The sequence below is a fragment of the Phyllobates terribilis genome, unplaced genomic scaffold (assembly GCF_046119375.1).
Source record: "Phyllobates terribilis strain yellow unplaced genomic scaffold, ASM4611937v1 Scaffold_2692__1_contigs__length_113010, whole genome shotgun sequence".
In the NCBI taxonomy this organism is placed as follows: domain Eukaryota; kingdom Metazoa; phylum Chordata; class Amphibia; order Anura; family Dendrobatidae; genus Phyllobates; species Phyllobates terribilis.
The window spans coordinates 90191-112188 of NW_027365449.1; the positions used below are offsets into that span (position 1 = coordinate 90191).

The window sequence follows — 21998 nt, forward strand, 5'->3', positions numbered from 1 at the left end:
CCGACACTCGACGCCCCCCGATGTTATCAGCTTTGACGGTACCTGGCTGTGCAGAGTATACGGAGCAGGACGTCACAGCGCTGTACCACTATTCAGAGGCCATTGCCGAGAACTGAATGGGTGTCAGACTCACACCAATCTGATAGGTCTTCACAATCAAAGCGGTGGACATGGACAACCCCTTGAAATTCAGAACAATACGTCAACTTTTTGGAGGAAAGTTTTTAAAATCCCCCACAACCCTGGAGCCAGAGCAAGATGGCTGATGTTCCTGTACTTGATGTCACTTGCGACTGACGGTGGAGCGAAAGGATTGTCTGGGACTTGTAAATTGATGACCGGTCTATAAAGAAGGGAGGCCGCAAAAGTAGTTTCAAACAATTGTATTACTGTAAAATCCAAAGTGCCACATTTTCTCCTACATCGTCGCCTTTCTCCAGCATATACGGTATGTTGTAGCTGAAACGTCCCTTTTTGGATTATAATACCTTTGTTTGCGCCCACTTTTGGAGTGCTGCCTCCCTTTTTTTATACTTGGATTTACTTCTTGGTGGATTAATGAGACCATGACGCGTGTCATGACAGGTGCGTGTATGACATGAGACCCTAAGGGGATCACAGGCGTATAGAGGGCATAATAATGGGGGATATCTACCCAATATCTATGGCGGGCTTTGTCTTTGTGTTCATACATTTCTTTCCTCCTTATGTTTGCAATGGGGCAAGTTGCAGTGTATCATAAAGAGCAGGGGACCCCCCTTTTATATGAGGATACCCTGAGTAGCAACGAGAGACACAAGGTTTCCTTAGAACATTTATCATTTATTGTTAGCAATGCATTAGATCTGTTATCGAGATATAATGCAAGTCACCTTATACAAAAAAAAACTACAGCGTAACAGCAATAACATGGATATAGGAAATGCGGAGGTTTCCAAACCACAGATGAATATATGGATACTATTGTCATAAATGGTGACCTAATGAAGAACAAATCACTATAATAGGGCTTGTGCACACAGCAGTATTATCGATGTGACCGCTGTTAGCCTATGGGGCCGTGCACATGTCAGATCTCTACCTCGGACCCCACTCGGGTGACACCAGTGGAGTCCGATTTCCACGGAATGAGACAATGGAGAAGATGGAATGAGACAATGGAGAAGATGGAGAAATTATTTTCTCCATCTTATCCACATTTGAGAGAATCTGAGCCGCACTCGTGATCGGCATAATTGATTTCGATTTTCTCAGATGCCAAAGAATACTCTCATCTGCACATAGCCTAAGAGGAAGAAAGTTATCACACTGCAGGAAAGCAAAGCATAGCTGCTGCTGCAAAACTTACAGTGGTTAGAATTGGAAAAAAAAAAGGCACATGATAACTTTAATACATAAGTTCATGTTAAAAATATCAAGAAGATATAGTGGATACAAAGTATAATTATACACATAATTACATATGTACTGTAGTTCTAAAAGGGGCATCTTATAAAATATAGATCAGCAATCCACAGGATAGATAATAAATGTATGACCGATGCGGATCCAATCACCGCATCTCTCATTAATCACAAATGTCCCAAAAACATTTATCACCTACCCAGAAAATAGCTGAGGACCCGCCTAATGTGAGGTGTCCCAAATTCGCTAATGTGAGTGGAGCCGTACTGAGCATGTGCGACCACTGCTCTACTCACTGTACATAGAAGTGGTCGCATATGCTCAGTACAGCTCCAGAGGAATTTGGTACATTCGCTCTTAGGATCAGTGTGGGGGCTACAGCAGCTGGACCCCAGCAATCATACAGTACATTTATCATCAATTTTATGTTTAAAGTGATGAATGTTAAACCAAAGTAATGAGCGGGAACATAAGCTGGTATACGTGCTCATACATCAACTTACGTTCCGGCTCATTTCTTTGGTTTTGTTGTATTTTTTTTGTTCTCTGTACAAAGAGGTGCGTGGCCCCCTTTTTGAGCTAAGCATTTAGTCTATATAGCTCCCCATGGGCAGGTGTCTAAACAGTCAGGCCCGGGGTCCTGCTCTGCTCTCATCTATATTGAGGTCGGCTGACACAAGGAAAGGAGATTGGAGGGTCCCGATTGGGTCACCTTGTCGTGGTGAGATGGTTTTACACTTTTTTTTTTTTGACCAAAATAGTGACCAAGTCCCCCATGCTATTTACATGTACTATTACTATTTACTTAGTACTGGGTATAAGCTCATTTTGTATATTTTTTTCTTGGGTTTCGTAAGTGATAAAGATTGTTTATGAGAAAACCCCTTTAACCCCTGGGTGAGGAGGCCATTTTTTTTTTGTTATATTTGCGCTTTCCAATAGTTTTCCGTTCATATAGCCAAGTGAGAACCTCTTTTTTTTTTTTTGTTTTGCGGGGCGCGTTGTAGTTTTCAATGACATAATTCACTGTACCATATAAAGTACTGGAAAAAAAACCCATCTTTGTGGGGTGGAGTAGAAAAATGTTCGGGTTCACTTTTACGGCATTGGCAATTGTGCGGTTTTTATCATTTGCTAAAACAAATTCTAAGAAGCTGATAGAAAACAAAATAAGTTTATTCCAAGATGAAGACCCCGGTTATATCCACCTTTAAAATACCAATGAAATCCCACAAAATAATACTGAAGCCATAGAAAATACTGGCAGGGTCATGAAGCATTCGCATTGTAACGCCCTGTAAACCATAATCGTACACCAGAAATATTAGTGATGATGTCATTGTCAGCAGTGACATCATCACTTCAGTAGTAGAACGTTCTCTGCGGGAGGTTTTTTTTTTTTTTTACCTTTCACCAATGATTTGTAATGGCCGTTGGAAAAAAGACTTATCGCAGCTATAGGAAGAGATTAGAAGGATTTATCAAGACTGTAGACCCCAGTCTTGAACCTATAAGCCCCCTTGGTTAAGGTGCCACATATTTGGGCTTCCCCTGCACCAGAAAATAAAATCTACAAGAGCCCCAGGTTTTCATCTTCTTGCCCTTTTCCATTATTGGGTAAGAAGTCAACTCGCTGTGATATGTTGTCTAACCAGGGAGTGTCACACCCAAGCCTTAACTTTTCACATGATTTTTTTTTTCTCCCCAGGGCAAATTATGCCATTCGGCTTGTGATAAAATAAAAAACCTAAGACGTTCAGGCCAAGAAAGGTAAGAAAAAGTGCAAATAGTGCGAAATTCTTACGGAGACTCACATAACCAGAGAAGAGGTAGTGACCATACGAGTGTCATCTTCTCCATCCACAGCAGGGGTAATATAACATAACCAAAGTTTATTTAGACTCCAAGGAGTAACGCACAGGCCTTTTTCTCAGGAGTAGATACAAAGCATATATGGCATATAAAACTTTACTAATGCAGTATGGAGAGGAGCATGTAAGCAGAACACATGCAAAACTGTAATCGGATGTGTAAAACACGAGGCACGTTAACTTTATAGAAACACTCAAAAGTTTCCTAAAACTTATATTGCACTAAATGCAGATAGTGAAAAAAAAACAGGGAGGTGGTCAATGCGTTCCTCCATGGAAAGTGTTGGTGCCAAGAGTGCGATGGGTAGGTGGATTAAGACACTGCTACATGAGGAAATGTACATATTTTTTTGAGGTGGGTGATTTCCAACTATCCTGCAACGTCCCCTTTCTTTACACTTCTGGAATGCATTGATAACCTCATTTATGGCCACTTCTTCAGGCAGCGACTTCACGACCAGCCTCCGTCCATATCTTCTCTTTCTGGTGAAGTGTTGCGCCCCCCCTCCGTCATTTCCACGACCCTTAGAGGCAGCGGTTCCAATGATTTTTCACGTCATCTGCATTTTGCGCTTTATGATTTTTTTATGTTACTTTTGAGTGCTTTCAGTACGTTACCTGCTTTGGGGTTTTAAACATTTTGATTATTTTGTACCCTACAATACTATGAGCCGATGGGCTGCTATGTAAAAGTTTCAGGCTATAGCACTTTCAGTCCTGTTTATGTGCATGTACTCTGTACTTAAAGGGAATCTGTCAGAAGGCTTTTGCTATGTAATCTGAAGGCAGCAGGAGATGGAGGCTGAGACACAGAATTCAGGGATGTGTCACTTGTCACAGTGCGTGCTGTAGTTTACTAACTGTGAAGGATTTATCACTAAGCACCTCACTGTCTATGGACTTTGTATATGGAGAGCCTGGTGTGGGTGGGGTTAGCTGTGGTGTGGGCGGGGTTAGCTTGCTCAGCTCTGCTTCATGCCAATTCTAAAAGCTTTTATTGTGTCAGAACGGCTGCACCCAGTAATCTAACTGATACATCGTTGGATTCAGGATCTCTTTGCCTACATCATGCTGCTCTCAGATGAGGTACCAAAACTTGCTGACCGATTCCCTTTAAAGCCACCACTCTGTACTAAATTGATAGTGTTATATTATGTCGTATGCTTTCTCCTGAATAAGAGGATATATATTAGTCCACTCAATTATATTGGAATTATATTATATTACACCTTCTTATTTCCTCCACCTGACCAGGGGATACCTGTGAGAAGGTTCTGCCCCGCTGTGACCCGACAGACATGATTTAAGGAGATGAACTGCAGCGTGCGGTCACAGGACACAGGACTTTGGGGGGTTCTGTCTCTGCGGGGATTTCTTGGCACCCCCTCTTCATGGACTCTTTGTGTTTGTTCTGCTGCGATACACTTGACAAGGAGTTCAGGTATTGCACTTGCTCGTAGCGCTTTGTTAGCTCTTCTTCGCAGTCGTATTGCAGTTGGCGCGTGCGTTTTGTATCCCAGTTTAAGTCCGCAGACAAAGCATCAAGATTCTGTTTCTGTACATCCTGGAAACACGGAAGCAAAATTACAGATATTATATTGACAACAAGAAGAGCTCACGTCTGTCAAGTAACTTTACTCCCCTAGTCCTGTCCAATAAATGCACAACTACAACTCTCAGCAGTGTAATATAATACAATAGAGCCACCATCATGGCCCCCACCCATTTTCTGCATGGCAGATATGCCGCGGTACATCTCCAATTCAACTTTTGTTTATTCCTCAAATAAGTTATCGCATCATTAAAAGAGCTATTCCCATCTTATAAAATGATGGCATAACTCTAGGATATGCAGTCGCTATATAAATCGGTCGAGGTTTGATTCCAAGATGCCACTGAACTGTCACGGGTGTGTCGGGTATGACAGTCAATCTGGATCCGGCTGTAGAAGGTCGCTGCGCTTGGATTTGCAGACATCGTCCTGATCTTTTCACCATCCTTCCCTCTCTAAGACCCAGCGGTGAGCTCTCCTTTTTGCTGCTAATTAACACACTCTTGCTGGAGCTTTAAATAACACCCAGTCTCTCCAGAGAATCACTGGTGATAGAAGCATTTTCCTCTGTTCAGGCCTAGATTCTTCTTGGAGTTCCTTTGTGATTGTTGTCGTGATCGCTCTGGGGTCTTCTCAAAGCTAATCGTATCCCCTTGTCTGTTTACCTTGTTTGTCTTTATTTGCAGTGGGGCTGATTAGTGCTCACCTCTCCCCCCTCCCTACCCAGGGCCTAGCTCTAGGGGCAGTAAGGATTAGGTATCCTGCTCGGGGATAGGTGAGGAACCTATTTAGGGACGATGGTGTTGTAAAATCTACCTAGGGGTCTCCACTCCCTCTTTCCCTAATTGCTGGGCTTCCCTCCCACAGTCTCTCATACCTAGCATGACATGATCCTAAGCAAAGGGGCCGAGACGAAACATCACAGCTCCATACATTACTGGGTACTACAGCTCAGCTCCCGATCACTTCAGTAGGAGCTGAGCTGCAGCACCCAAGGATGGTCACTACACTGCTACCATGTCCCGTGTACATCCGGCCACCGTTGGACCTGCAAACAGCTGATGGGTGAGAGTGGTGGGTACCGGACCTCCATCATTCTGATACTGATGATCGGGTCCTACTGATGGGGCATTAACGTCCTTGACAAACCCTTTTAAAGAAGTCTGGTGATGTTGCGCCAAAAGTGTCACCTGGTAAAGCGGTTTCGGTACTCACTTCCAGCTGCTGATTGGATAAGCTGAGTTGCGGCGACGTCTTCTCCTTCAGTACATTAATCACATGGCTCGGGAGCTGGGTCTTCTTACTCGATTCTTCCAGTGCACACGCCTTGGAATCAGTGTCATCCACATTGGCTTTCTCTAGTATAAGAATAAAATATTTTTCAATAAAGTTTGATGGGAAGGAGTTGTAAAAAAAAACAAAAAAAAAAAAACCTTGTTCCTTTATATCGCTGCCCGAACCTTTATTCACAGCCTTTAAATAAAGCTGCAGCAGTTCCTTGGACTCTCGCTCTTCCGCCCTGCGATCCAGCAGGTTCTGCAGAGTTTCCTGCAGCATTGCCGCCTGCCTGTCTGGTATTGCCATCTCCTTACAAAGCTCCTCAGTCTGAACATCGATGAGAGCCTAAAAGAGGAGCAGAGAAATACTTTACATTAGATTTCTGGCTTCCTGCGACCACCACTAGGGGGAGAATAATGGATGCATTGGATCCATATGCGCTGAGATGCCCCCTACTGGTTGCTACAGATGTGGGGCTGCAAATTGATGGCCAATGTTTGCAGCGCACTTGTGTGACCTGTAAGTTTTACCGCAGATTTGTTGTGGAATTGCCGCAGATTTGTTGTGGAATTGCCGCATACTTTATCTATACATTGCAAGGGTGAAGTCTGCATCAAGCAGTAAACATTTGACATGCTGCCTATTTGAAAATATAGATCACATTAATTCACTAGAGGCAAAAAGTATAATTTACTGAGCGGTTATCAGATTTAGTGTTGGAAAACCTTAACCCTCCGAACCTCAACCCTATGTGTGCAAGGACCTCTGAAGGGGGGAAAGGGGTTCCTGAACGTTAACATTGACTGCTTAAACCTAAGATAAGTGATAAACATCAGATCAGTGGGGGTCCGAGTGCTGGCACCCCCACCACTCGGTGACTGAAGGAGCCACGGCGCAGCAGAACTGGCACAGCTTGGTACTCTGTTGCGGCCCCGAATGGTTCGTTTCCTGTGATCCAGCTAATCAGTAGGGTACTGGGAGTACAACCCCCACCGTTCTCATATTGATCACTGATCATAAAGATAGGTTATCAATGTTGTAGTTCCTGAAAACCTCTCTGATTTTGTTGCAATTAGAAAACATCTACGGCCATAAAGGATCACAAAATGAAAAATCAGAAACAGTTACAATTCAGAGGAAAGTATCAGACTGAAAAGGAAACAATACAAGTAAAGAAAAGTAACAATGTTCCTTGAAGCAAAGGAGGCCGCCACAGGCGAATGAACCATACCTGAAAGTCAGAGTCTGAAAACAGAACGATGTTGGCCAGGTTTTGTTTCAGTTGTGCGGCCAATAATTTCCACTGCGGACGCTCATTACTACTGTCCACATCATCCATGTCTTCTGACTCCTGAGCCATCCACATGGTGCCTCCATCTAGGAGAAAGTAACAGGATGGTGGGTGCTCTGTGCCCCTCACAAGAGCACTGCTGGATTATGGTACATTTATTTTTCATTTGCATTGTCTACTGAAATACTCTGTGCCACTGGTGGACCTTGCGTGTGTCTGTGGGTGTGACTTGCAAACTTTTTTTTTTTTTTACAAAAAAAGTTTATAAAGTCTTAATTTTTATTTTGTATTATATTATCAGCAGGGGTTCAACCTATGAGACTCACATCAATCCCAAGAGTGCACATACAGCAGCTCCTCTGCTACTCCCTATCCATGTGGGGGAAGAACTATGAAAGAAATGAAGTGCTAACACCAGTGCTGCGTCCCCCTTCATTCTCAGGGTTAATGGGGTCCCAGAAGACAGATAGACCATCAATATTATCATGACGGAACATCCTAGATCCTTTAACCACTGTAGAAATAAAAAAAAAAAAAAAAAAGTCCTTTCTAAGACCACGTTCACACGTTCAGTATTTGGTCAGTATTTTACATCAGTATTTGTAAGCCAAAACCAGGAGTGGAACAATCAGAGGAAAAGTATAATAGAAGCAGGTCACCACTTCTGTATTATCACCCACTCCTGGTCTTGGCTTACAAATACGGATGTAAAATACTGACCAAATACTCAACGTGTGCACATGGCCTAATATACTTTTTGTTTTACCACATCATAGTTTTCAAGATTTCAGCTTGTTGTCAGTGAATGGAAGCATTCTTGTTTATACTATGAGTTACTTTGTGTGCAGGCAGCAAGAAAGAGGACTTCTATCTGCATGCTGTCAATCATGGTGCTGGGGGCACGCAGACAGCAAACTGTGGGATGAGTGACAGCGGTCCCAGAATTAAACATCACTTTAAGGCCACGGACCCACTATCAGTGTTCGGTCAGTATTTTCTCAGGAGTGGGTGATAAATGCAGAATTGGTGACTTGTTTCTATTATACCTTTTCTCTGATTGTTCCTCACCTGGTTTTGGCTCCAACTCCTGAGAAAAAATACTGACCGAATACTGACAGTGGGGCCATGGCCTTACACAAATTGCAGCAATGCCTAGGTACAATTAGGGGATCATTAAAAACAGAGCTCCTAATACATCATAGGGGTAAATCCCCATATCAGGTTCCCTTTAATATACAGGATGCTTTATCTTGCTACACCCCATTACCATTGGCTTCTACTGTAAAGAGGACTGAAGGAAGCAGCCGGTTCCATTGTCCTGTCCCACTGTGTACTGATCCAAAGATACATAAATATCAAAACTATAAAGCAAACCTCTCATCAAGATGCAAAAATATGATGTGCCCACAATCCAGGGGCTAAAATCCTGAGCAGGCTGAATGACCCTCAGGTGAAAGTTCATCACTATTGTATCCAATCTACAGAATGATGCGCAGTCTAAGTCCAGGAGCCGCACTAATGTCTTCCCACTTCATAGTTTATGGCAATGCATCAGTGCAAGTAAAATGTGTCAGGAATGGATGGATGGATGGATGGAGTCACTGGACACTTTTGTTTCAAGTGGCAAAAAGCGTTCTGCCAGTGCAGGTTTTCAGCCTATTCATGTATAACAAGAAAAGCCAGTGAGCAAGGAAAGATAGTGCAGGAAGTCCGGTCTCCTCATAGAGCAGGTGCTTCTACGACAGTGCACTGCAGCCTCCCTCCCTGCAGCCTCCCCTCCCCGCAGCGCGCCCCGCAGCCTCCCCTCCCCGCAGCCTCCCCTACCCGAAGCGCGCCCCGCAGCCTCCCCTACCCGAAGCGCGCCCCGCAGCCTCCCCGCAGCCTCGCCTCCCCGCAGCGCGCCCTGCAGCCTCCCCTCCCCGCAGCGCGCCCTGCAGCCTCCCCTCCCCGCAGCCTCCCTCCCAGCAGCGCGCCCTGCAGCCTCCCCTCCCCACAGCCTCCCTCCCAGCAGCGCGCCCTGCAGCCTCCCCTCCCCTCCCCGCAGCCTCCCTCCCAGCAGCGCGCCCTGCAGCCTCCCCTCCCCGCAGCCTCCCTCCCAGCAGCGCGCCCTGCAGCCTCCCCTCCCCGCAGCCTCCCTCCCAGCAGCGCGCCCTGCAGCCTCCCCTCCCCGCAGCCTCCCTCCCAGCAGCGCGCCCTGCAGCCTCCCCTCCCCGCAGCCTCCCTCCCAGCAGCGCGCCCTGCAGCCTCCCCTCCCCACAGCCTCCCCTCCCCGCAGCGCGCCCTGCAGCCTCCCCTCCCCGCAGCCTCCCCTCCCCGCAGCGCGCCCTGCAGCCTCCCCTCCCCTCCCCGCAGCGCGCCCTGCAGCCTCCCCTCCCCTCCCCGCAGCCTCCCTCCCAGCAGCGCGCCCTGCAGCCTCCCCTCCCCACAGCCTCCCTCCCAGCAGCGCGCCCTGCAGCCTCCCCTCCCCACAGCCTCCCCTCCCCGCAGCCTCTCTTTTTGCTTGTGGCAGTGATATTTATGTTGTGTTTTATTAATGTTCCGCTGATGTCATTTAGCATTAACAAGCTGCATTTTTTTCACCAAAACTGCCACCAAATTGTGGTGAAAAACAACATTTGGTTTTACCTACGATTTTGCAGAAATCACAATGAAAATAAATGCCACAAACAAAGAGAAGAAAGACTGTAGAGCAACATGAAGCGCAGCCGGGTAGAAGAGATGCACAGGCTCTACGAGGAAACGCTTCGGCTTATGGCGGCCCCGCACTTCCTCCAGTCCTTCTCTGCTATTACACGGGGGGCAGTGGCCGCACTTCACAGGAGTTTTTACAAGGTAAAACAACAAAGTTAAATAACAGTTTGGATACACAACTTTTATAACTTTATCCATGAGTATACTATTCCTGAAATACTCGGCGCTCCGCGAGGACTCCACTTTTCCACGCACATCCAATACGGTCACATGCAGCCCTGTCCTCACCATTACAGGAAAGGGCTGATCGATATATCCTACAAGATTAGGCCTTTTATCTCCAGAAACCCTCTGTGCTGCTGCTCCCACTACATCAGAATCTTATTGATGTCATCATGTGATTGCCTCCTCTCTCGTGCTCCGTGCATGCACCTTCCATAGGAGCATGTGGGGTTCATAGCGCCACCACATACCTGTCTGGCACGGAGACCATTTCTGGTTCCCGGTGAGCAGAACGAACTCTGTATTCTCAGGTAAGCAGAGGAAGTAGTCCTTATCGTCCACGATCGTCCCATCCTCCGCCAGGACCAGTGTGACCGGGGCCTTAGGGTCCACGTTCAGCTGCTTCACGGCTAATAAAGACACGGACGGGGATCAATAGAAAATACATATAGATTGCAAAATTAATATTCGAACGTCCCTTTAAAATGAATGTTATGTCTCCAAGTGCTGCAAAACTATCATGCTCATCTGAAAGGGCATGCTGGGAGTTGTAGTTTTGGAGCAGCAGCAGCAGAAGTGGCTGATAACAGGGAATAGTAAAACAGGAACAATAAAAAATACTTTAGGATATGTGCCCCTTTAAGAAGAGACCCGCATTGCATGCTGGGGCTTGTAGTTCTCCGGCAGAGGCCGCACTCACCTTTCTTACTTAGCTCCTTTAAAGAGGAGGCCGCGACCCCGTACCTTTCTTTTGACCCCTTCACCCTGACCAAAAAACGCTTCATGTCTGCACAGTCGTCCTCAGAAAGAAAACCGCCCCCTGCTCTCGGTCACTTCCGCATTCCTGGCCGCAAGGCATGACGGGAGTGGTAGTTATAGAAAATCGTTAACCCATTCACTGACAAACAGAAATTATAATTGTAGAATTAGGGTGTTGGGGTATTTTTTTTTTCCTTTTCCTAGTGTTCTGAGAAGAATTAAAAGTCACAGCAAGTTATTATAGAGAAAACATTCATCTGTAGACATCACAAGCCGATGAGTAGAGTCGGGGCTCGACTACTCAGGCCTGACTGAGCGCGGCCGGGTGATGGTGTGCGCTCTGCGCTCGGCTGCTCGGGGCTGGGAAAATGGCCTCCTCGGATCAGGCTGAGGCTCCTGTGCAGGTGAGAGCGGGGTCAGTCCTGGGGGTGCGGGAGGGGGCGGACACCAGAGCGGGCTCCTGTCACTGCTGCCCCGGGGAGATGGGGGGAGGCTGGCACCTGTCACCCCAACACACAGCCCCTGTATAACGCCCTGAGCCCCCTCCTCTGTTATATTACCCCCTGTATAATGTGCCCCTGAGCCCCCTCCTCTGTTATATATTACCCCCCTGTATAATGTGCCCCTGAGCCCCCTCCTCTGTTATATATTACCCCCCTGTATAATGTGCCCCTGAGCCCCCTCCTCTGTTATATATTACCCCCTGTATAATGTGCCCCTGAGCCCCCTCCTCTGTTATATATTACCCCCTGTATAATGTGTTCCTGAGCCCCCTCCTCTGTTATATTACCCCCCTGTATAATGTGTCCCTGAGCCCCCTCCTCTGTTATATATTACCCCCTGTATAATGTGCCCCTGAGCCCCCTCCTCTGTTATATATTACCCCCTGTATAATGTGTTCCTGAGCCCCCTCCTCTGTTATATATTACCCCCCTGTATAATGTGCCCCTGAGCCCCCTCCTCTGTTATATATTACCCCCCTGTATAATGTGTCCCTGAGCCCCCTCCTCTGTTATATATTACCCCCTGTATAATGTGCCCCTGAGCCCCCTCCTCTGTTATATATTACCCCCCTGTAAAATGTGTCCCTGAGCCCCCTCCTCTGTTATATATTACCCCCTGTATAATGTGCCCCTGAGCCCCCTCCTCTGTTATATATTACCCCCTGTATAATGTGCCCCTGAGCCCCCTCCTCTGTTATATATTACCCCCTGTATAATGTGCCCCTGAGCCCCCTCCTCTGTTATATATTACCCCCTGTATAATGTGTCCCTGAGCCCCCTCCTCTGTTATATTACCCCCCTGTATAATGTGTTCCTGAGCCCCCCTCCTCTGTTATATATTACCCCCTGTATAATGTGTTCCTGAGCCCCCTCCTCTTATATTACCCCCTGTATAATGTGTTCCTGAGCCCCCCTCCTCTGTTATATATTACCCCCTGTATAATGTGTTCCTGAGCCCCCTCCTCTTATATTACCCCCTGTATAATGTGCCCCTGAGCCCCCTCCTCTGTTATATATTACCCCCTGTATAATGTGTTCCTGAGCCCCCTCCTCTTATATTACCCCCTGTATAATGTGCCCCTGAGCCCCCTCCTCTGTTATATATTACCCCCTGTATAATGTGCCCCTGAGCCCCCTCCTCTGTTATATATTACCCCCTGTATAATGTGTTCCTGAGCCCCCCTCCTCTGTTATATTACTGCCTGTATAATGTGCCCCTGAGCCCCCTCCTCTGTTATATTACCCCCTGTATAATGTGTTCCTGAGCCCCCTCCTCTGTTATATTACTGCCTGTATAATGTGTTTCTGAGCCCCCTCCTCTGTTATATATTACCCCCTGTATAATGTGTTCCTGAGCCCCCTCCTCTGTTATATTACCCCCTGTATGTGTTTCTGAGCCCCCTCCTCTGTTATATTACTGCCTGTATAATGTGTTTCTGAGCCCCCTCCTCTGTTATATTACCCCCTGTATAATGTGTTTCTGAGCCCCCCTCCTCTGTTATGTTACCCCCTGTATAATGTGTTTCTGAGCCCCCCTCCTCTGTTATGTTACCCCCCTGTATAATGTGTTTCTGAGCCCCCTCCTCTGTTATATTACCCCCTGTATAATGTGCCCCTGAGCCCCCTCCTCTGTTATATATTACCCCCTGTATAATGTGTTCCTGAGCCCCCTCCTCTGTTATATTACCCCCTGTATAATGTGTTCCTGAGCCCCTCCTCTGTTATATTACTGCCTGTATAATGTGCCCCTGGGCCCCCTCCTCTGTTATATATTACCCCTGTATAATGTGCCCCTGAACCCCCTCCTCTGTAATATAACCCCCCCTGTATCATGTGCCTCTGGACCCCCTTCTCTGCTATATTATCCCCCCTGTAAAATGTGCCCTTGAGCCCCCTCCTCTGTTATATTACTCCCTGTATAATGTGTTCCTGAGCCCCCTCCTCTTATATTACTGCCTGTATAATGTGTTCCTGAGACCCCTCCTCTGTTATATATTACCCCCTGTATAATGTGCCCTTGAGCCCCCTCCTCTGTTATATTACTGCCTGTATAATGTGTTTCTGAGCCCCCTCCTCTGTTATATATTACCCCCTGTATAATGTGTTCCTGAGCCCCCTCCTCTGTTATATTACCCCCTGTATGTGTTTCTGAGCCCCCTCCTCTGTTATATTACTGCCTGTATAATGTGTTTCTGAGCCCCCTCCTCTGTTATATTACCCCCTGTATAATGTGTTTCTGAGCCCCCCTCCTCTGTTATGTTACCCCCTGTATAATGTGTTTCTGAGCCCCCCTCCTGTGTTATGTTACCCCCCCTGTATAATGTGTTTCTGAGCCCCCTCCTCTGTTATATTACCCCCTGTATAATGTGCCCCTGAGCCCCCTCCTCTGTTATATATTACCCCCTGTATAATGTGTTCCTGAGCCCCCTCCTCTGTTATATTACCCCCTGTATAATGTGTTCCTGAGCCCCTCCTCTGTTATATTACTGCCTGTATAATGTGCCCCTGGGCCCCCTCCTCTGTTATATATTACCCCTGTATAATGTGCCCCTGAACCCCCTCCTCTGTAATATAACCCCCCCTGTATCATGTGCCCCTGAGCCCCCTCTGTTATATTATCCCCCCTGTAAAATGTGCCCTTGAGCCCCCTCCTCTGTTATATTACTCCCTGTATAATGTGTTCCTGAGCCCCCTCCTCTTATATTACTGCCTGTATAATGTGTTCCTGAGACCCCTCCTCTGTTATATATTACCCCCTGTATAATGTGCCCTTGAGCCCCCTCCTCTGTTATATTACTCCCTGTATAATGTGTTCCTGAGCCCCCTCCTCTTATATTACTGCCTGTATAATGTGTTCCTGAGCCCCCTCCTCTGTTATATTACCCCCTGTATAATGTGTTCCTGAGCCCCCTCCTCTGTTATATATTACCCCCTGTATAATGTGCCCCTGGGCCCCCTCCTCTGTTATATATTACCCCCCCCGTATAATGTGCCCCTGAGCCCCCTCCTCTGTTATATATTACCTCCCCCTGTATAATGTGCCCCTGAGCCCCCTCCTCGGTTATATTACCCCCTGTATAATGTGCCCCTGAACCCCCTCCTCTGTAATATATTACCCCCTGTATAATGTGCCCCTGAGCCCCCTCCTCGGTTATATAACCCCCCCTGTATCATGTGCCTCTGGGCCCCCTCCTCTGCTATATTATCCCCCCTGTATCATGTGCCCCTGAGCCCCCTCCTCTGTTATATTATCCCCCCTGTAAAATGTGCCCTTGAGCCCCCTCCTCTGTTATATTACTCCCTGTATAATGTGTTCCTGAGCCCCCTCCTCTTATATTACTGCCTGTATAATGTGTTCCTGAGCCCCCTCCTCTGTTATATATTACCCCCCTGTATAATGTGCCCCTGAGCCCCCTCCTCTGTTATATATTACCCCCCTGTATAATGTGTCCCTGAGCCCCCTCCTCTGTTATATATTACCCCCTGTATAATGTGCCCCTGAGCCCCCTCCTCTGTTATATATTACCCCCTGTATAATGTGTTCCTGAGCCCCCTCCTCTTATATTACCCCCTGTATAATGTGCCCCTGAGCCCCCTCCTCTGTTATATATTACCCCCTGTATAATGTGCCCCTGAGCCCCCTCCTCTGTTATATATTACCCCCTGTATAATGTGCCCCTGAGCCCCCTCCTCTGTTATATATTACCCCCTGTATAATGTGTTCCTGAGCCCCCCTCCTCTGTTATATTACTGCCTGTATAATGTGCCCCTGAGCCCCCTCCTCTGTTATATTACCCCCTGTATAATGTGTTCCTGAGCCCCCTCCTCTGTTATATTACTGCCTGTATAATGTGTTTCTGAGCCCCCTCCTCTGTTATATATTACCCCCTGTATAATGTGTTCCTGAGCCCCCTCCTCTGTTATATTACCCCCTGTATGTGTTTCTGAGCCCCCTCCTCTGTTATATTACTGCCTGTATAATGTGTTTCTGAGCCCCCTCCTCTGTTATATTACCCCCTGTATAATGTGTTTCTGAGCCCCCCTCCTCTGTTATGTTACCCCCTGTATAATGTGTTTCTGAGCCCCCCTCCTCTGTTATGTTACCCCCCTGTATAATGTGTTTCTGAGCCCCCTCCTCTGTTATATTACCCCCTGTATAATGTGCCCCTGAGCCCCCTCCTCTGTTATATATTACCCCCTGTATAATGTGTTCCTGAGCCCCTCCTCTGTTATATTACTGCCTGTATAATGTGCCCCTGGGCCCCCTCCTCTGTTATATATTACCCCTGTATAATGTGCCCCTGAACCCCCTCCTCTGTAATATAACCCCCCCTGTATCATGTGCCTCTGGACCCCCTCCTCTGCTATATTATCCCCCCTGTATCATGTGCCCCTGAGCCCCCTCTGTTATATTATCCCCCCTGTAAAATGTGCCCTTGAGCCCCCTCCTCTGTTATATTACTCCCTGTATAATGTGTTCCTGAGCCCCCTCCTCTTATATTACTGCCTGTATAATGTGTTCCTGAGACCCCTCCTCTGTTATATATTACCCCCTGTATAATGTGCCCTTGAGCCCCCTCCTCTGTTATATTACTCCCTGTATAATGTGTTCCTGAGCCCCCTCCTCTTATATTACTGCCTGTATAATGTGTTCCTGAGCCCCCTCCTCTGTTATATTACCCCCTGTATAATGTGTTCCTGAGCCCCCTCCTCTGTTATATATTACCCCCTGTATAATGTGCCCCTGAGCCCCCTCCTCTGTTATATATTACCCCCCCTGTATAATGTGTTCCTGAGCCCCCTCCTCTGTTATATTGCTGCCTGTATAATGTGCCCCTGAGCCCCCTCCTCTGTTATATATTACCCCCTGTATAATGTGTTCCTGAGCCCCCTCCTCTGTTATATATTACCCCCTGTATAATGTGTTCCTGAGCCCCCTCCTCTGTTATATTACTCCCTGTATAATGTGTTCCTGAGCCCCCTCCTCTGTTATATTACCCCCCTGTATAATGTGCCCCTGAGCCCCCTCCTCTGTTATATTACCCCCTGTATCATGTGCCCCTGGGCCCCCTCCTCTGTTATATATTACCCCCCCCCCGTATAATGTGCCCCTGAGCCCCCTCCTCTGTTATATATTACCTCCCCCTGTATAATGTGCCCCTGAGCCCCCTCCTCGGTTATATTACCCCCTGTATAATGTGCCCCTGAACCCCCTCCTCTGTAATATATTACCCCCTGTATAATGTGCCCCTGAGCCCCCTCCTCGGTTATATAACCCCCCCTGTATCATGTGCCTCTGGGCCCCCTCCTCTGCTATATTATCCCCCCTGTATCATGTGCCCCTGAGCCCCCTCCTCTGTTATATTATCCCCCCTGTAAAATGTGCCCTTGAGCCCCCTCCTCTGTTATATTACTCCCTGTATAATGTGTTCCTGAGCCCCCTCCTCTGTTATATTACCCCCTGTATAATGTGTTCCTGAGCCCCCTCCTCTTATATTACCCCCTGTATAATGTGTTCCTGAGCCCCCTCCTCTGTTATATTACTGCCTGTATAATGTGCCCCTGAGCCCCCTCCTCTGTTATATTACTGCCTGTATAATGTGCCCCTGAGCCCCCTCCTCTGTTATGTTACCCCCCTGTATAATGTGTTCCTGAGCCCCCTCCTCTGTTATATTACTGCCTGTATAATGTGTTCCTGAGCCCCCTCCTCTGTTATATTACTGCCTGTATAATGTGCCCCTGAGCCCCCTCCTCTGTTGTATTACTGCCTGTATAATGTGTTCCTGAGCCCCCTCCTCTTATATTACCCCCCTGTATAATGTGCCCCTGAGCCCCCTCCTCTGTTATGTTACCCCCCTGTATAATGTGTTCCTGAGCCCCCTCCTCTTATATTACTGCCTGTATAATGTGTTCCTGAGCCCCCTCCTCTGTTATATTACCCCCTGTATAATGTGTTCCTGAGCCCCCTCCTCTTATATTACCCCCTGTATAATGTGTTCCTGAGCCCCCTCCTCTGTTATATTACTGCCTGTATAATGTGCCCCTGAGCCCCCTCCTCTGTTATATTACTGCCTGTATAATGTGCCCCTGAGCCCCCTCCTCTGTTAGGTTACCCCCCTGTATAATGTGTTCCTGAGCCTCCTCCTCTGTTATATTACTGCCTGTATAATGTGCCCCTGAGCCCCCTCCTCTGTTATATTACTGCCTGTATAATGTGTTCCTGAGCCCCCTCCTCTGTTATGTTACCCCCCTGTATAATGTGCCCCTGAGCCCCCTCCTCTGTTATGTTACCCCCCTGTATAATGTGTTCCTGAGCCCCCTCCTCTGTTATGTTACCCCCCTGTATAATGTGTTCCTGAGCCCCCTCCTCTGTTATGTTACCCCCTGTATAATGTGCCCCTGAGCCCCCTCCTCTGTTATATTACCCCCCTGTATAATGTGTTCCTGAGCCCCCTCCTCTGTTATGTTACCCCCCTGTATAATGTGTCCAGAGCCCCCTCCTCTGTTATGTTACCCCCCTGTATAATGTGCCCCTGAGCCCCCTCCTCTGTTATATTACCCCCCTGTATAATGTGCCCCTGAGCCCCCTCCTCTGTTATATTACCCCCCTGTATAATGTGTTCCTGAGCCCCCTCCTCTGTTATGTTACCCCCCTGTATAATGTGTCCAGAGCCCCCTCCTCTGTTATGTTACCCCCCTGTATAATGTGTCCAGAGCCCCCTCCTCTGTTATGTTACCCCCCTGTATAATGTGTCCAGAGCCCCCTCCTCTGTTATATTACCTCCCCTGTATAATGTGCCCAGAGCCCCCTGCTCTGTTATGTTACCCCCCTGTATAATGTGCCCAGAGCCCCCTGCTCTGTTATGTTACCCCCTGTATAATGTGTCCAGAGCCCCCTCCTCTGTTATATTACCTCCCCTGTATAATGTGTTCCTGAGCCCCCTCCTCTGTTATATTACCCCCTGTATAATGTGTTCCTGAGCCCCCTCCTCTTATATTACCCCCTGTATAATGTGTTCCTGAGCCCCCTCCTCTGTTATGTTACCCCCCTGTATAATGTGTCCAGAGCCCCCTCCTCTGTTATATTACCTCCCCTGTATAATGTGCCCAGAGCCCCCTGCTCTGTTATGTTACCCCCTGTATAATGTGCCCCTGGTAACTTTCATTTGTTATAAACTTTTATCTGGAGTTGAGTTAAAAAATGTTGCTGGTTGGAAAGAAACCTAATGTACAGGTGTCCTCTACGGCGGCGGCAGAGGGGTCTTTGGGCCTTTTTCGTGGAGTATCTGTCTCTCCTACAGATTTAATCCATGATACGTATTGTTTTTCAGTTTTCTCCCCTCCCCCTCATTCGCCTTGTGCCTTGGGGTCTAATGTGATGACTTTCTTGCTCTGTCTCCCTTTCCATCTTCTCCTCAGATATGATGTTTGCACTCTTGCATCACACGGCATTGTACCTTCAGCCTCACTCCCGACCTTCGTCCTCTTTTACTCTGCCTGTGGTGCAGCCTGTAATTGTGTCACAGAAATAAATCAGTTAAAGGGGTTGTCCAGGATTACAAAAACAAGGCTGCTGTTTTTAGGAAACGGTGCCACCTCTGACTATGAGTTGTCTGGTTTTGCAAGTCGGCCCTTTTGATATGAATGGAACTGCGATACCAAACACAAGCCATGGTCAGAGTTTAAGAAAGCAGCCTTGTTTTTTTTTTAATCCTAGACATCCCCTTTAAATAGAGAGGATCTTTGTAAACTGGGTATATTTTACAATAAAAAAATGTTCTGCACCTTCATGTATGGTTTATTTCACAATCCCTGGTTGCTGTCAGTGAATAATAACATGTTTCTTCAATAACCACAGACCAAGTCTGTACAGGTTACCGGTCCAGCTGCCAGTTTGCTTTAGCTATAGTCTCTCTAGACAATCCTCCTAGAACCAAACTACCCGGACTCCAGACGGACACCATTTTCACACGTCTGACGTTGGTCATAGAATGTTAGAGTTGGAAGGGACCTCCTGGGTCCTCGAGTCCGACCCCCTGCTCAATACAGGATTCACTAAACCATCTCAGACAGATGTCTGTCTGGCCTCTGTGTGAAGGCTTCCATTGAAGGAGAACTCACCACCTCTCGTGGCCGCCTGTTCCACTCATTGATCACCTTCACTGTCAAATTTTTTTTTCTAATATCTAATCTGCATCTTCTCCCTTTCAGTTTCTTCCCATTGCTTCTCGTGTTTCCATGTGCAAATGAGAATAAGGATGATCCCTCTACACTGACATCATTTCAGATATTTGTAGACAGCTATTATGTCTCCTCTCAGTCTTTTCTTTTGCAAGTTAACCGTCCCCAAATCCTCTAACCGTAAATGGGCTAAGTGTTCCCTCACTATCTCTCTGTTTATGCATAGTGTGGATTCTTTTATTCCTTTGATAACACAGTGAAGATCAGTTGATGCTACATTTGGTTTCTTAGAGAACACAGATGCAAAATGTGAATTTAAAAGTTCGGCCTTCTCAACATCATTTTTGACCACTTCACCCTTTTCATCCTATAAAAATCCTATATCATCTTTGACTTTTCTTTTGACATACCCCCAAAATCCTTTATTGCTTTTGGTCTCCCTTGCAAGCCTCACTTCATTACTGGCTTTAGCTCTTCTAATGCTTGCCCTGCATTCCCTGCAGACAGCATTATATTCCCCTCTTTCCATTTGTTATACATTTCTTTTTTAACGAGTGTTTAAGTTCTGTGTTCATCCTTCCTGGTCTCTTTAAATGTTTCCAGTTCTTTTGTCATTTTGGGATTGTTACTGATTGTGCAGTAAGAATTTCATTTATAAAAATCTTCCATCCTTCTTGGACATTTCTGTCCTTTAGGACATCTGGCTATTGGACCTTTCCTACCCTCAATTTGAGTCCATTAAAATCTGCCTTTCTGAAATCCAACCTTAAAGTGTAAGTCCTCGCAGGTCTTCCTCCTCTTGTAATCCATAATTCGAAGATAACATAATCGCTGCCTCCTAAATTCCCAGCCACCTTTACTTCCTCAACCATTTCCTCCTTGTTGGTAAGAATTAGGTCCAAGATCCTCTTGTCCTCTCTTCTAACTTTTGAAAGATAAAGTTGTCTGTGAGAGAAGATGAGAATTTTCTAGACCCATTACTTTTGCCTGAGAGAGATTCCCAACAAATATCTGGATAGTTAAATCTCCCATGATCACTATGTCGTACATTTTTGAGAACTGAGACATCTGATGTAAAAAGAGTTCACCCATATCTTCAGTCTGTCCAGGTGACCCATAATAAACACCTACAATAGTGTCCTTTCTGTTCTTCTCTCCTTGTATTCTTACCCAAACAGTTACTACAGAGCTACCATTCTCTGAAGCTTGGATCTCTGTGGAGATATACGTTTTTCTAACATACAATGCAACTCCTCCTCTCCTCTTGTTAAGCCTGTTTCTAGTAAATAAGTTGTAGCCTTCAAGGTTTGTTTTCCAATCGTGTATTCATAGGCATGTATAAGACCGTTGCTTTTGGGGTCTGGAGACCCGCAGTCTGTACTCAGACCATTGGCTAAATGCAGTTTACCTGTGCTGATACATTGAAGCAAACTCTGGATAAATGAGATATTGAACCTAGATGATTGTCTGCAAGTGTAACAAGCTCCCAGCTCTACTAATTATCAGGCCTTTTGTATATGAAAAATGTTGGGAAATTGAGTCACACAGTATATTCAAAAGTTTTGGGACTCATTTAATCAGGCCGTCAGTCAGGGGCTGCCATGAAGGTTAGGTGTTTATCTGAAGATCAGCGGCATCGGGTACAGTGAGCTGCTTATCTCCTCTTTTCTATTAATCAGGCTCTGATTCGATGCTGAATGTGATTTTTAGTGTAAAAATCCGGCTGAGATTTTCTTTCTATTTTACAGAGTGGATCTTTGCTGGGTAATGAGAAGAGAGTTCCCCGGGAGCAGCTGGTGAGTGACTGGAGGAGCGCCCCACTTTTCCTATTTTCTAAACTTTTAGCCCATGAAATATTTGGAGCCTGTCTGTCATTTCTGCTTTGTTACTTTTGTGTGTTTATTTACTTGTTTATTCATAAGTCGTTTTATATGTAAAGTTATGTATTTTTTTTTTATGGAAATGTATGTAGAAGCTAGAAAAAGTTGACTCTTGTGACAGAAGACACCACAATGGCTTTTTATTTCATGCCATTGTCAGGTCTCAGGTGTGTGTGACCTGTGCTTTTGTGCTTTTCTGTAAATTATGACCTTGCACCATTTTTACTCTGCCCTACTGCATTGTATAAACTGTGTCGCTTGCCCCTGAGGTAATGAGGCGGCCTGAAAAGAATCAAAGACTTTCCACAAAAGATATATTAATAGGCCTAGAACTATGACACAATTATGGTAACTAATGTTTCGGTA

At 46.4% G+C, this 21998-nt stretch overlaps 1 protein-coding gene across 2 annotated transcripts; it reads right to left on the bottom strand.

The window, feature by feature from the left end:
• Positions 1-801: 801 nt before the first annotated feature.
• LOC141246889 (DNA fragmentation factor subunit alpha-like) lies at positions 802-11169 on the bottom strand. 2 transcript variants are annotated; one of them, XM_073669160.1, is made up of 6 exons: positions 11010-11169; positions 10561-10719; positions 7337-7482; positions 6261-6450; positions 6043-6185; positions 802-4839 (listed from the first exon to the last, which is right to left on the bottom strand). In XM_073669160.1, exons 1-6 carry the CDS (start codon positions 11092-11094, stop codon positions 4579-4581), a joined length of 984 nt encoding a protein of 327 aa, XP_073525261.1. In that variant the 5' UTR covers positions 11095-11169; the 3' UTR covers positions 802-4578. The 2 variants fall into 2 exon arrangements, with proteins under 2 accessions (XP_073525261.1, XP_073525262.1); XM_073669161.1 differs by having other exon boundaries at positions 6288-6450; positions 11010-11168.
• Positions 11170-21998: the final 10829 nt, after the last annotated feature.

Coding starts and splice junctions, on each gene's coding strand:
- LOC141246889 (XM_073669160.1), bottom strand. CDS start 11,094: ATGAAGCGTTTTTTGGTCAGGGTGAAGGGGTCAAAAGAAAGGTACGGG. Junction 10,720..11,009: donor AAAGGAGCTAAGTAAGAAAG/GTGAGTGCGGCC, acceptor TGTCTTTATTAG/CCGTGAAGCAGCTGAACGTG. Junction 6,186..6,260: donor CAGCGATATAAAGGAACAAG/GTTTTTTTTTTT, acceptor TTCTTATACTAG/AGAAAGCCAATGTGGATGAC.